This window comes from Rhineura floridana, chromosome 4 (assembly GCF_030035675.1).
Source record: "Rhineura floridana isolate rRhiFlo1 chromosome 4, rRhiFlo1.hap2, whole genome shotgun sequence".
In the NCBI taxonomy this organism is placed as follows: Eukaryota; Metazoa; Chordata; class Lepidosauria; order Squamata; family Rhineuridae; genus Rhineura; species Rhineura floridana.
In genome coordinates, this window is record NC_084483.1 from 114,712,379 (window position 1) to 114,727,420 (window position 15,042).

The 15,042-nt window shown below is 41.0% G+C and overlaps 1 protein-coding gene across 5 annotated transcripts in view; it reads left to right on the plus strand.

Annotated features, from left to right (window-relative positions):
• Window positions 1-15,042, plus strand: part of SASH1 (SAM and SH3 domain containing 1) — a 259,309-nt gene that overhangs the window by 225,414 nt on the left and 18,853 nt on the right. For all 5 annotated transcript variants that reach the window (XM_061624068.1, XM_061624067.1, XM_061624070.1 and 2 more), the window contains 3 exons: window positions 2,749-2,918; window positions 8,214-8,423; window positions 13,406-13,556. In XM_061624068.1, the coding sequence (XP_061480052.1) occupies window positions 2,749-2,918; window positions 8,214-8,423; window positions 13,406-13,556 (531 nt within the window). The remainder of the gene's footprint in view (window positions 1-2,748; window positions 2,919-8,213; window positions 8,424-13,405; window positions 13,557-15,042) is intronic.

Sequence of the window (15,042 nt, forward strand, 5' to 3'; positions counted from 1 at the left end):
GAAGAATGAAAAACAAGTTTGTAGCAAGAAGTTAATGCTTGGGCAAGTCTTTAGTAAAGCAAATTGATGTGATCATCAATCCTTCCTCCTATTTTAAACCACTGAGAGTAAAAATTAGGCTGATGTTATAAACCACTAGTGGCAAAAAGAGATAGATGGCCAACAGCCCTCATGTAGCCCTCTAATTCCCTCTCAGAGAAGGAAATATGTAGAGATAAACTATAGATGTGGCTAGTGGTTATCCTTGAGTTCTTGATTTTAAAGGAAGCAAAAGCTGAGTGTAGCCGTACAAGTACCCTGGACTTCAGGAAAGCCCATCATAATAAACTCAGAACAATGATAAGTGAGGTCCCATGGCAAGCCACCCTAATGAGAAAAGGAGTCCAACATAGATGGGTGTTTCTGAACAAGGAAATTCTAAAAGCACAGTTGCAAACAGATCGAACAAGAAAAAAAGCTGGAAGCCAGCAGAAGCCAGTGTGGCTTCACAAAAAGCTTAGAGATAACCTGAAAACAAAACGGGCACATATATGAAGTGGAAGGAAGGCCAGGCCACAAAGGAAGACTACAGACAGATAGCACAGAATTGAAGGGATGTCATCAGGAAGGCTAAAGCTGAGAATGAGCTGAGGTTAGCAAGAGATGCTAAAAGCAACAAAAAAGCTTTCTTCAGGTACATGCATAGTAAAAGATGGTGGTTCAGCTACCAATGAGGATGGCAAAATTGCAAATCTTTGCAATGAGGATTGCAAAGAAAAGGCAGAAGTGCTCAATTTCTACTTTGGCTCAGTCGTCTCCCAAAAGAGGGTCTGTGACCCTTCTGCAAACTACAAGTTGAAAGGGCAGGATTGCAGCTTGAGATTGATAGACAAATGGTAAAGGAAAACCTAATTACTTTGAACAAGTTCAAATCTCCGTGGCTCAACGAACTGCATCCTAGAGTAATGAAGGAACTGGCTGAAGAACTCTCAGAACCATTTTTTTCAAAATCATGGAGGATGGATGAAGTGCTGGATGACTGGAGGAGGGCTAATGTTGTCTCTATCTTCAAAAAAGGCAAAAAGGAAGAACCTGGGAACTACAGACTAGTCAACCTGACATCAATCCCTGGGAAAATTATGGAGCCGATTATAAAGTGGTCACTCTGCAAGCACCTTGAAAACAATGCAGTGATTACTAGAAACCAGCATGGATTTGTTAAGAACACATGCTGCAAGACTAATCTTACCTCATTTTTTGGTCAGGTAAACTCCCTGGTAGACTGTGGGAATGCTATGAGCATAATATATTTTGCCTTCCACAAAGCTTTTTGACAAAGTGTCCCATAATATTCTGATGAGCAAGCTAGCTAAATGTGAGCTGAATGGAACAACTATCAGGTGGCCATAGAATCATACTCAAAGAGTGCTTATCTATGGTTCCTTATCAAACTGGGGTGGAGGTAATGAGGAGGGTACTGCAGGGTTCAGTCCTGGGCCCAGTGCTTTTCAACATTTTTATTAATGACTTGAGGAGGTGTAGGGAATGCTTATCAAATTTGTAATTGACACATTGGGAGGGATAGTTAATACCCTGAAGGACAGAAACAAAATTCAAAGTGATCTAGATAGAGGCTGAACCACTGGGCTGACAACAACAGAATTAAATTTAACGGGTAAGAGCAAAGTTCTGCACCTAGGAAAAAGAAACCAAATGCACAGTTATAAGATGGGGGGTACTTGGTTCGGCAGTACTACATGTGAGAAGGATCTTGGAATTACTGTCGATCACAAGCTGAATATGAGCCAACAGGACAATGTGGCTGCAAAAAGCTATTCTAGGCTGCATTAACAGTTTCCAAATCAGGTAAAGCATTAGTTCCCCTCTATTTGGCACTGGTTAAGCCTCATCTTGAGTACTGCATCCAGTTCTGGACACCGCACTTTAAGAAGGATGCAGATAAACCGGAACGGGTTCAGAGGAGGGCAGCGAGCAAGATTGGGGGACTGGAAACAAAGTCCTATGGAGAGAGATGAGAAGACTGAGAGGAGATATGATAGCACTCTTCAAGTACTTGAAAGGTTGCCACACAGAGCAGGGTCAGGATCTCTTCGCTCGATCTTCCCAGAGTGCAGGACATGGAATAATGGGCTGAAATTGCAGGAAAGCCAGATTTCAAATGAACATCAGGAAAAATGTCCTAACTGTTAGAGTGGTACAACAATGGAACCAATTACCTAGGGAGGTGGTGGGCTCTCCAACACTGAAGGCCTTGAAGAGGCAGCCGGACAGCCACTTTTCGGATATGCTTTAAATTGGATTCCTGCATTGAGCAGGGGATTGGACTCAATGGCGTTATAGGTCCCTTCCAACTCTACTATTCTATGATTCTTGATTTGTTTAGTATTTTTGCTTCTCTTTGTTTTAGGAAGGGAAATCCTTTCGGTCAACATCAGCCCAGGAATACTGAGAACTCTGCTGAAGGCTGGGATGTAGATTAAACACTTTTAGTATAGTTAAAGTGATTTTGTGGCCTCTAGTGTTTCAGTGTGTGCTGTAAGAGCCTGTCTCAAACTATTCAGGGAAATTGCTGTGGCAAATAGCAGCAGCAGATGGATCTCTGGGGAGCTGGTAAATGTTGTCAGGACTGATGTTGAAAAATGCTATGAACAGACAAGAGAGGAACTGAACCTACTATGTTTGCTGCCTTATTTTAACTAAACAGTGGCAGAAATTGAGTAATTTCTTCCCTTTTTCTGTCACAAACAGGTGGACAAACAGTAAGCACAACAGACTCCTCAGCTAGCAACCGAGAGAGTGTCAAGTCTGAAGATGGTGATGATGAAGAACTTCCATACAGAGGACCATTTTGTGGCCGGGCCAGGGTTCACACTGATTTTACCCCAAGCCCTTATGATACCGATTCCCTGAAACTCAAGGTACTGTTTCTGGAATAAATGCCATTTTTGAATCCATGAAGATTTCTAAAGAAAGTGTCCCTACACGTTAGAATTATAATATTTTGGTGTGCCCCTTATTTCCTAACCCTTTTCTCCCTGTTCTCAGGCTCTTCAGCTGCTGTTTGAATCATTTAAATTAAAAAACAAAACATAGTAATAAATAAGTGCACTGATAACTGATCTGTATTATGTTATTGTGTGCAAAAAACATTGGGAAAGGATAGCTAGTGTTGGGATAGTGACAGCAGCCTTGATTTTGTAAGATTCACATACCTACATGAAATAAACAGCTTGTCTACAGAGTGAGATTGCGGTTCAGATATGCACAAAATCTGGATTTAAAAAGAAAGCAAAATAAGGTCTTAGAAAAGAGTTCAGATGAACACCTTCATGTATTGAGGAGGAAGCAAAATTGTACCTGCAACCTACCCTCCCGATACCAGCACAACCACTGGCCGTGTTCCCTTGATGCTAGCACATTCAGAGCCAAAGGGAGGCTACGCAATTACAAGTGAATGTGTGGAGGACTCCTCCGCTGATACAGAAAACCTGATTGTCCAGGTTTAAGAACATAAGAAGAGCCTGCTGGATCAGGCCAGTGGCCCATCTAGTCCAGCATCCTGTTCTCACAGTGGCCTACCAGGTGCCTGGGGGAAGCCCGCAAGCAGGACCCGAGTGCAAGAACACTCTCCCCTCCTGAGGCTTCCGGCAACTGGTTTTCAGAAGCATGCTGCCTCTGACTAGGGTGGCAGAGCACAGCCATCATGGCTAGTAGCCATTGATAGCCCTGTCCTCCATGAATTTGTCTAATCTTCTTTTAAAGCCATCCAAGCTGGTGGCCATTACTGCATCTTGTGGGAGCAAATTCCATAGTTTAACTATGCGCTGAGTAAAGAAGTACTTCCTTTTGTCTGTCCTGAATCTTGCAACATTCAGCTTCTTTGAATGTCCACGAGTTCTAGTATTATGAGAGAGGGAGAAGAACTTTTCTCTATCCACTTTCTCAATGCCATGCATAATTTTATACACTTCTATCATGTCTCCTCTGACCCGCCTTTTCTCTAAACTAAAAAGCCCCAAATGCTGCAACCTTTCCTCGTAAGGGAGTCGCTCCATCCCCTTGATCATTCTGGTTGCCCTCTTCTGAACCTTTTCCAACTCTATATTATCCTTTCTGAGATGAGGCGACCAGAACTGTACACAGTATTCCAAATGCGGACGCACCATAGATTTATATAATGGCATTATGATATCGGCTGTTTTATTTTCAATACCTTTCCTAATTATCCCTAGCATGGAATTTGCCTTTTTCACAGCTGCCGCACACTGGGTCGACATTTTCATCGTGCTGTCCACCACAACCCCGAGGTCTCTCTCCTGGTCGGTCACCGCCAGTTCAGACCCCATGAGCGTATATGTGAAATTCAGATTTTTTGCTCCAATATGCATAATTTTACACTTGTTTATATTGAATTGCATTTGCCATTTTTCCGCCCATTCACTCAGTTTGGAGAGATCTTTTTGGAGCTCTTCGCAATCCCTTTTTGTTTTAACAACCCTGAACAATTTAGTGTCGTCAGCAAACTTGGCCACTTCACTGCTCACTCCTAATTCTAGGTCATTAATGAACAAGTTGAAAAGTACAGGTCCCAATACCGATCCTTGAGGGACTCCACTTTCTACAGCCCTCCATTGGGAGAACTGTCCGTTTATTCCTACTCTCTGCTTTCTGCTTCTTAACCAATTCCTTATCCACAAGAGGACCTCTCCTCTTATTCCATGACTGCTAAGCTTCCTCAGAAGCCTTTGGTGAGGTACCTTGTCAAACGCTTTTTGAAAGTCTAAGTACACTATGTCCACTGGATCACCTCTATCTATATGCTTGTTGACACTCTCAAAGAATTCTAATAGGTTACTGAGACAGGACTTTCCCTTGCAGAAGCCATGCTGGCTCTGCTTCAGCAAGGCTTGTTCTTCTATGTGCTTAGTTAATCTAGCTTTAATCATACTTTCTACCAGTTTTCCAGGGACAGAAGTTAAGCTAACTGGCCTGTAATTTCCGGGATCCCCTCTGGATCCCTTTTTGAAGATTGGCGTTACATTTGCCACTTTCCAGTCCTCAGGCACGGAGGAGGACCTGAGGGACAAGTTACATATTTTAGTTAGCAGATCAGCAATTTCACCTTTGAGTTCTTTGAGAACTCTCGGGTGGATGCCATCCGGGCCCGGTGATTTGTCAGTTTTTATATTGTCCATTAAGCTTAGAACTTCCTCTCTCGTTACCACTATTTGTCTTAGTTCCTCAGAATCCCTTCCTGCAAATGTTAGTTCAGGTTCAGGGATCTGCCCTATATCTTCCACTGTGAAGACAGATGCAAAGAATTCATTTAGCTTCTCTGCAATCTCCTTATCGTTCTTTAGTACACCTTTGACTCCCTTATCATCCAAGGGTCCAATTGTCTCCCTAGATGGTCTCCTGCTTTGAATGTATTTATAGAATTTTTTGTTGTTGGTTTTTATGTTCTTAGCAATGTGCTCCTCAAATTCTTTTTTAGCATCCCTTATTGTCTTCTTGCATTTCTTTTGCCAGGTTTATCGCTAGCAGTGAAGAGTATGTGCACAGTCCCTCTTTCAACTGACATCAAGTGTGTGCCTCCACTCAATTTAGTGAGCTTGTGTGGGCTTTCATCTGAACAGCCCTTACAGTGAAAGAGAATGGGTGAACATTTGTTAGGGAAATGGCATCCTAGGATGCCTCTGTAGACTACATATTTAATTATATACTAACCTTTATGCAAAGAAATACAACAGTGGAGCTATATCGATGACAGGATGAGAGAAGAGGTGCAGAATGTGCCAACCACTCAGACTGTTTTCATGTGTATCATGTAAAAACAGTTGGTGCAGTCACACCTCTGAGTTTCCAGATTCATCTCTTTTTGTGTGTGTGAGAGAACATCTGTCTTTCTCTTTCTGGTATTCAGCCACTCTAGAGCTGGCCACACAGAATGGTAGTAGTTGAGTGTGTTAACAGTAGAATTCACTCTGCAAAAATCAATTCAAGTTCACCCTTACTTAATCCACAGTCCAATTGCTGCCTTTCCCATTCCCCCACGCCTGGCCACCTTTTGTGTTATGGGTCTGGAATACATTATACAGCCACAATAGTGGCTGTATACTATAGTCAGCATGGATTTTTCACATTCCGCAATGTTAAATTGAAAATACCTCCCCATGCCATTCTGATGCTTCACATAAGCTCATTTCAAAATGAAACCTTACAAAACTTATAGTCCGGAACTCAGACCTGAACTCAGAAACGCTTGCTTAACAACCCTATAAATTTTCGTGGTGATACACAAAATAGAGAGAATCGAGAGTTCAAAGTGTAAAAAGAGAGAAAACCAGACCCCTTTTGGACTTTTTCTGACAGTTCTCATAATCTGTTGAAATTAATTAAAAATCAGCCATGTTCACAGAGTACCTGTAATCCTATTACTGACCTTGCCCCATACTCTGACCTTCATCTTCTGCAGTTTAAAAGTTAAGAAAATGCCTGGCTGATTTTTAATTAATTTAAGAAATTTTGCATTGAACTCAGTGATAATGTCGGGCATGCTCAATAAGAACCAAATGTCAGTGTTCTAAAAGCCAGACTCACAGCTGCTGGGCTTGCCTAATCATGGGGCCACACCCACACCAGACTTTGATTTCACATGAGACAGTCATGGCTTCTCCCAATGAATCCTGGGAAGTGTAGTTTGTGAAAGATGTTCCCCTGACAGAGCTTCAGTGGCCAGAGTGGTTTAACAGTCAGCCGCTCTGATTGAAGCTCTGTGAGAGGAACAGGGCATCTTCTAGCAAATCTTTGGGCTGATTGCAGGTGTTGCCACCACTCACCATATGCTCAGAGGCACATGTTACCAAATTCTTCCAAGCTACACAGGACGTGGATTGGACTGTGAAAGACCAACCCAAATTGTGTTTGCATTTTGACAAATTTGTAGGGCAGTACAATATCTCAGAGAGGAGATCAGGTCTCCTGCAACCCTGGTACATTCACTATAGCTGCCCGATTTTTCCTGCTTTTTAAAGTTAGATAGAAATATCTGTGGGCTATAGGTACATTCTTAAATCACAAGGCTTTTTGCCTATTAGTGAATATCATGAAATTAGCACTGTAATCTGATTTAGGGCTGGAGATGACATAAAGCCTCTAATCCCAAAGAACTACACTGATTATCCATGAATTTCCACACATAGACTAAAGGGCCAGTTTTAATCTTTCAAATGGTCTTGAAAAAATGGAATTCCTCCACTCACATACACAAACAAAATTTATTGATCCATGAACCATTGCAGAATGCTTCTATTTGCATTTCCCCAGTCCCATTGATTTGAGATCTGCTGCAGTACCCCAGTCGGTAGTGGGTTGCCATCTCCATGGTAGTAACATCCCTTTGTGAATTCCTATGCACCCCTGAAGGCAATTAGTTCATCAGTTCCCTGTTTTAAGGAAGATGGTGAATAACTTCCTTTTTAGAAAGGCTCTTATCCCATAGGCAACCTATCCGCTGTGTTCTGCTGCTTTTAAAATCAAACTGTACTGCAGCCTTTGTATTTTATGTTTTACTAAATAAATGAATTTTTAATTGTGTGTGTAGTTTGTGGGAGATTGTAAGCCAGTTCTCTGCCTTGGAAACAGGGTAGAAATGCAAACAATAAATAAATATGTGGTGTCTTTTAAAAAAACAAACCAACCTCAAAATGTTGTTTCTTTTTACTAGAAGGGCTCACTAGGGAGGCAGAAAGATGAGCTGAAAATAAGTTAATTATCACAGAGCTGGAAATGTATGCTGTTCAGTTCATTTCTGCTCTACTTATGGATTTGACAAATCAGCAAAAAGATTTTCAGAGATTTATTTCTAGCATCAGGCAATTAGCATTTTTAGTCAAGAAGGATTGTGCACGCACATTCAAAAATCTTCCACGCAGGTGACCCCTTTTAAAATGTTGAGAGATGAAAAGGGTTCTGCTTTATATACCTAGTTTAAAATATTTCAGAGATAGGAATTGGGTTCTGGATTATTTAAAGTTTTAAAAAAGAAATGTCATAAGTGGGGTTAATAAAGATTTACACCTTTATATATTTAAGGTATCTATCACATGCCGTAAGATTTACCTTGTGTTAAGATACAGTAAACATTGAGTTAGTAATTTGAAATTCCCCATGGAGCCTTCAGGTAGATGTATTCTTCCTTCTCTTATCTACAGAAGGGAGATATCATTGATATAATTAGCAAACCACCTATGGGTACCTGGATGGGCCTCCTGAACAACAAAGTGGGTACTTTCAAGTTCATCTATGTGGATGTGTTGCATGAAGAGGAAGAGAAGCCAAAAAGGCCCACAAGGCGGCGACGGAAGGGAAGACCACCTCAGCCCAAATCTGTTGAGGATCTCCTTGATCGCATCAACTTAAAGGTTGGCTTTTATTGTCTTACACTTGTTCTACTCTTCTACAAGTGCCTCATCACCATGTCTATACAACAAAGAACTTAGAGCTAAAATTCACAGCCTTAAAATCACATGTACTTCTCAATCCCTGAATTTAACATGATGTGTGAGAAGTAAAGAGACATGATTTCATTTCAGAGTAGCATTGTGGAATCCCCACACTTAACAATTTAATAAAGTCTTGAACTGTAAGGCATTCTTATTTGAGTACCTTCCTATAGGTGGAGTGAAGCTGGCAACAAGGGGGGGGAAGAGCAGGTTGAAACCCTGAGTTTTTTGAGATTTGTTGCTTTTGTATCTTCGTTATTTGCATCTTGTTTACATAACTTTCTAATTTTGGGTTTAAAGGTGTAGTGTGTTCCTGAACCCTTAAAGGGGACGGGATATTTTGACAATAATCACTGATTGGGTCAATGCAAGAGACATTATTTTCTCTTGTAAGGCCACTAGCTCCTCTAGCCTTTCTCTGGTTGCATCAAGTAAAGTACAATTAGTTCTTAGCTGTTTTGGAAGAGGAAATAGCTAGCATGTAGAGAGAAATTGTCTGTGGTATAATTGTTTTACTTAATTAATTTCTTTAATAGTTCTTCAAGGTGATGCTCAGCAAGAGCAGCATCTATGAAGCAGGAGCAGTTGCTATGGTAGAGCGGAGCTGCAGAGCCATAGCAGCACTGTCACTGCTGCTTACTTAGATGGTGTGGGATCAGGGCAGAGTGGTGACAAGGTCAGGGCACACCAGTGGAAATGCCATATTGGCTCAGCTGGTGCTCCTGCACAGCCACGACCTCGCCACCCTGCCCCCCACCCGCACGCTCCAGGTAAATGGCTCTGTGAAACCACCTACCACACCAGCCATCCCTGATATCAAAAGAATTTGCATTTTTACTTAATAAGGTGGGGAGCTGTAATGCTTGATGTTCAAGTTCAGGCAGGCTGGAAATAAGACATTCATCCTGCTGTTTATCCTTTCTCCTACTCAACTGTGAAAAGGAAGTAACTTTTTTTTAGCAAGCTGATATGACAAGATTGGATTCTTAGTTCAACAGCATGAACATTGTTAAAGGCTAGATGGGTAATAGACTCTGTAGGCATTCTCTGATCCTATAATTTCTTTTCTGGATGAATGTTTACTAAACTGTTGATTTTTTTTGTAAAAATAATCCCCATTTGTTCAGTTCCCCCCACACACAAACACCAGACAAGTTATTCTTTGTTGTCACATTTTTCATAGCCACTGTGCACAGGATCAGAACACCTTATTACTAAATGATGATTAATGTATCCTTTCATTGGGGTTCATTGTACCTGTCTTGTTAAAAAATAAAAAAATACTATCTTTGATCTATAAAACCATCAAGTGTCATCATAAGAAAGCAGCTGGTTAAAATTTAGCCTATCCAACTGACAATCCTTTTGCTCAGGACTTGTTCTCGAAACAGGCAGGCTGGAACAGGAGTCGGGCTTTTGACAGAATTAAGACTGGTCTTGAGACAAAGTCTGGTTACAACTGAAATGCTGGCTGTATTCTGGCTATAGAGAAGGATAAAAGGTTGGGCAACACAAACATCTACAGAAGAGTTATAGCAAGAGAGTTCAGAAGGTCTTGAAATTGTACTGCTTTTGTAAGGCTGTAAGATCAAACACCCAAGGAGGAAAAAGGTGGGAAGCCTCCTCAAAGGTGAATTCCAAGGTCTGGAAATGGGAGGCCAGGCATCAGTAACCCAGCACTTATTGGGAATGTAATCAATCACTCAATGAACAAGTGGTAAACTCATTGTGAACCCTATTACTGACTCCCCAAAGGACTTCTGCATTCTATATTGCTTTGAATACAGAAATTCCTAACAGTTGAGATCCTAGCAAGCAAGATGCTTATTATTATTACAGCACCTTCCCTGAACAATGAAGATCCAATGCCTTAATCATATGAATGCATGTTCTCCGAGGCGTACCCTGTTCATCCATTTTACTGGAGCTGCAACGGTATATTTTGCTTTAACTAAACATAACCTCAAGCAGAAAATGTTCAGGTTTGCACTCTCCTGCCCCTGCTTCCCACATCCATCCCTGGCAGGCATCTCTCCATAAAGTCCAAAGTGGGATGTGTAACCTCTACACTTGTTATACAACAAATGTCTCTCCATTTTGTGCTCATTCTATAATTTATCAAGTCAAAAACCAAAACTTCACCCAAGGGAGAAAGGGTTTCAAAGTGTTGTCTTACTTACTGAAAGTTTCATATGGATTATATTTGGATAGGAATGCATTGCATACGTTGCTTCAAATATGATGATACTTTTACTTGTTGCCTGCCTTTGTATATCCTTTCCAGATTTTTATTAGGAAAAAACTCCAAAGTGGCTGGTGTGTCTCTGAGCTTAAAATCATTAATTTTCTCAGCGAACATGTATAAATGATTTTGGGGGGGGGGCTGTATATTTGCTTTCTTTCCAAGATATTATGTCTTGCAGTTGAATCTCATGATAGTCGTTAATTTTTAAATGTGATGAAAAGCCTTGTTCCTGTATTTTAAAAAATACTTTCCTTTTCTTGTTTTGTTGAACTGATGCTGGGTTTGAAAGGGGAAATTATTCTGCATTTTTCTGTGTTTTATATGTGGCGCTAGTGAATTTCCAGGATCCGTTTGCTGTTTAATTTTCTTTTTGGTGCAGTCCTCAGTGGCAACCAAGCAGCTGTGATCACCTACTGTTTCCAACCTAGCTTAAACATAAAAAGGAACTGAATAAAAGAATGACTGGTTTTTTTGGACCATCCTTTCCTCACCACCACCTGCTTGGTGTTTGCAAAACTCCCTTACTCTCCTTACCCCTCTTTATGTAGACCAATATGTGTCTGTACATTAATTTTTATTAAAGAAAATGTTACATTAAAATGATATAACAGACCAAAAGTTAAATTCCTAAATTATAAATGCTACAGCATGATTTAAATGTTACCTGAATCCCTTCATTTTGCTGCCTTTCTACAGTTGTCATATATAACCATGCAGTAGGCCCAAAATAATGGGGTAGAAGCTTTATATCAAGATAAACTAACCCAGGGTCCATAAGCTGTGTACAGCCCACCCAAGCAATTTATTTTATTTTATTTTCCTTGCAGGAGGTGGCAATGTTGATTCCCGTCATTATGATGGGGATTGAGATCTCCCCCTCGCCTGGCTATTCAGGATGAGCTGGGGGAGGGGCAAAGGGGGGAAATCTGGTTGTATTTTGTCTGATTGTGTCTTTGTGTGAGATTGGATCTGTGTGTACATGAGAGAGAGAGAGAATCTGACTTCTGGGTGCTTCTGTGTATGTGTGTGTTTAAGAAAGCAAGTATGGAATGGCTATGCCCACTTCTGTCTTGGCCATTCCTCAGTTAGCATGTGGCCCTCAGAAGATTAGGCAGCAGCAAATGTGACCCTCTGACCAATAAAGGTTAGCCACTCCAGCTTTACACGGTAGCAAGGCAGGGCAGCTGCACCATTCTGATTATTTACTTGTATTTAATGTATTTATATACCGCTTTATTACTAAAGTTTTTAAGTAGTGCACATAGAATCATAGAGCAGTAGAGTTGGAAGGGGCCTATAAGGCCATCAAGTCCAACCCTCAGCTTAATACAGGAATCCAAATTAAAGCATACCTGACAGGTGGCTGACCAGCTGCCTCTTGAAGGCCTCCAGTGTTGGAGAGCCCATCACCTCCCTAGGTAATTGGTTCCACTGTCGTACCACTTTAACAGTTAGGAAGTTTTTCTGATACTCAGCTGAAATCTGGCTTCCTGTAACTTGAGCCCATTATTCTGTGGCCTACACTCCAAGATTCTGATAAGAGATCCTGGCCCTCGTCTGTGTGGCAACTTTTCAAGTACTTGAAGAGTGCTATCATATCTCTCTGTCTTATAAAAAGCATATTATAGGTAAAATCAATTAAAATTAATCATAAAAATAGAAAATTTCCTTAAAATGCCTGCTGAAAAAGAAAGGACATTGTCAGACACCTGAAGTTCAATAAGGAAGGGCCTATCTAATCTCAGCCAAGAGGCAGTTCCACAGCATTGGGTCCGCAATACTGAATGCATGGCTTTTGGTGGATACAAATTGTATATCTGAGCCAGGGAGGACCACTCTGTCCCAGAGATCCCAGTGAATAAAAGGGATCAGGCAGTCCTTAAGATATCCTGGACCCATATTGTTAAAAGCCTTGCAGATATAATACAAGAACCTTAAACTTTGCCCAGTAACATATGGGTGGCCAGTGCAACCTTTTAAGCACTGGTGTTATATGCTGGTGGTAATCTGACCCCACCAACAGTATAGGCAATAAAATGTTTAAATCAGGGATAGATTTCTGCAGCATCCAACTATGATTTTAGTTATCTACCATTATGGTTGACAACAGCTGGCAAATGTCAAGCTATACTGTTAACAAAGATTCACATAGTACAGGGGTCACCAATTTGAGGGGCCTGGGCACATTTGCAAACCAAAGAAATTTATTTATTTATTAAATTTATATCCCACCCCTCCTCCCAGAATGAGCCCAGGGCAGCAACCAAAACCACAAGAAACACTCTAAAACATCTTAAAAACAAAAGACTTTAAAACATATTAAGACACAACATATTTAAAAACAGCTTAAAGAACAATTCCAGTACAGATGCAGACTGGGATAAGGCCTCTACTTAAAAGGCTTGTTGAAAAAAGGAAGAGGAAGAAATTGCTGTGGGCACCACGTGCTTGCTGCAGTACCTGCCCCTGCCGCCGGAAATCATGCCGTAGCATAACTGGGCTTTTTAAAAAGCCTTCTATTGAAACTGACATTTAATAACTAAACATTTGTAATCACTGATTAGAAAGAAGGAAAATGCATGACATATTGTTTGAATTGCTCTGCACTGTTGTTCCGTTGTTCTTTGCCAAAAACTGCTTGCTTTCTTTGCCACAGGAACACATGCCCACCTTTTTGTTCAATGGCTATGAAGACTTGGACACATTCAAGCTCCTAGAGGAAGAAGACTTGGATGAGCTTAACATTCGGGACCCAGAGCATAGAGCTGTTCTCTTGACAGCAGTGGAACTGCTACAGGACTATGACAGTGAGTGAGGCCTTACATTTCTTCTCTGGTGCACAGTTAAGGATTTGTGACCTTTGAAGTATTTCAAGTGGGTTGGATCTGGAGGAAAGTGCATGTGATGGGGCTGGTGGAAGCTACTTCCCACCTCCTCTTCCCGAAAAGGCTCTCCTTTCTGAATGAGCTTGGCTCTGGTGTGGGGACCTGAAGGAAAATCAGGCTTAGGAAATCCCTTCTTCTCCTCCAGCCCTCTCTGCCACAGCCAACCCCATTCAATAAGGGCGACCTTTTTGAAGGGGTGGTCAGGGGAACTGGGGAGATGACTTCTGCTAGCCTGGTTAACATTTTTTCGCTCGATCTATCCCAGTATCTTCAAATCCAAATTAGAAAAAATTACCAATATAAAATTGTAATGGTCAGACTTTGTGATAATGATTTCATTTGAGGAATATCTTATTAGTAATAGAGTAACTTATTAATAATTTTCCTTTTTAACTTTGCTATCTGTAATTTATATAGCTTATAATGAAAATGTGAATTGGTCCTCTAGAAATTAGGATTCTAGTAGCAAGACCAGATTTTATTAGAAGGGTTTTGCAAATTACTACCTTTTAAAAAACTTTTAAAATCTTTTTTAACAGCAGCCAATGCACTAGAGCAGGTTTCCGTAACCTGGTGCCCTCCAGATGTTGTGGACTATAACTCCCATCATCCTTGACAATTAGCTATGCTGCATGGGGCTGATGGAGCTGTAGTCCAAAACATCTGGAGCTGGGCATCAAGTTGGAGAAGGTTGCACTAGAGGACACCTGATAGCAGTTCTGGACAAAGTAAGAAATTGTTGGTTTTAGCAGATTGTGTAAGCCACAGTTTTCAGTAAGAAAAAGTCAAGGTTGTGGGGAGATACTAGACAGTATGGAAGGAACATCTGTTTCTACCGGAGTAAGTCTCGGAGGGACTTCCATATAAACATGAGTCAAATGCTCATAACTAGATATGTTGAGAAAGTTATCTGAACTTGGGCTTGGATATGAGGTGTGGGGGTTTGTAAAGATCACTTATAAAGAAACTCCAAAATTCTCTTCCAGCTCAAGTAGAAATTCCAGCTCGGGAAGAATTCTTGGCTCTCCCCACCAGTTGCCAAAAGCATGCTTCTCCCTTATCTTTGCTTACCTCCTGGCAGATGGCATAAGCTGTAGAAGCAGAAGCAACATATGCACAAGGAGAAATGTGTTTTTCTTTCCCTCCCTTTTTGTTTCCTGGATGTGCTCTGTGCTAGGGCATAATGCCCGGGGAACTATGTGACATGTAGTTCAAGGATTGCTTGTGTGTTTTGGATTTTATTTTGATTTTCTTTAAAGAATACTGAAAGCATAATAAAATAAAATATACCTGCTGCTTTAGTCAGATCCACCCCATTATGGCCATTGGGTAAATGTAACAGCTCAACTGCTTAGCACATCTAGTTGCTGCAAATACCCTGAAACTTTGCACCTCTGTATAAACTCCT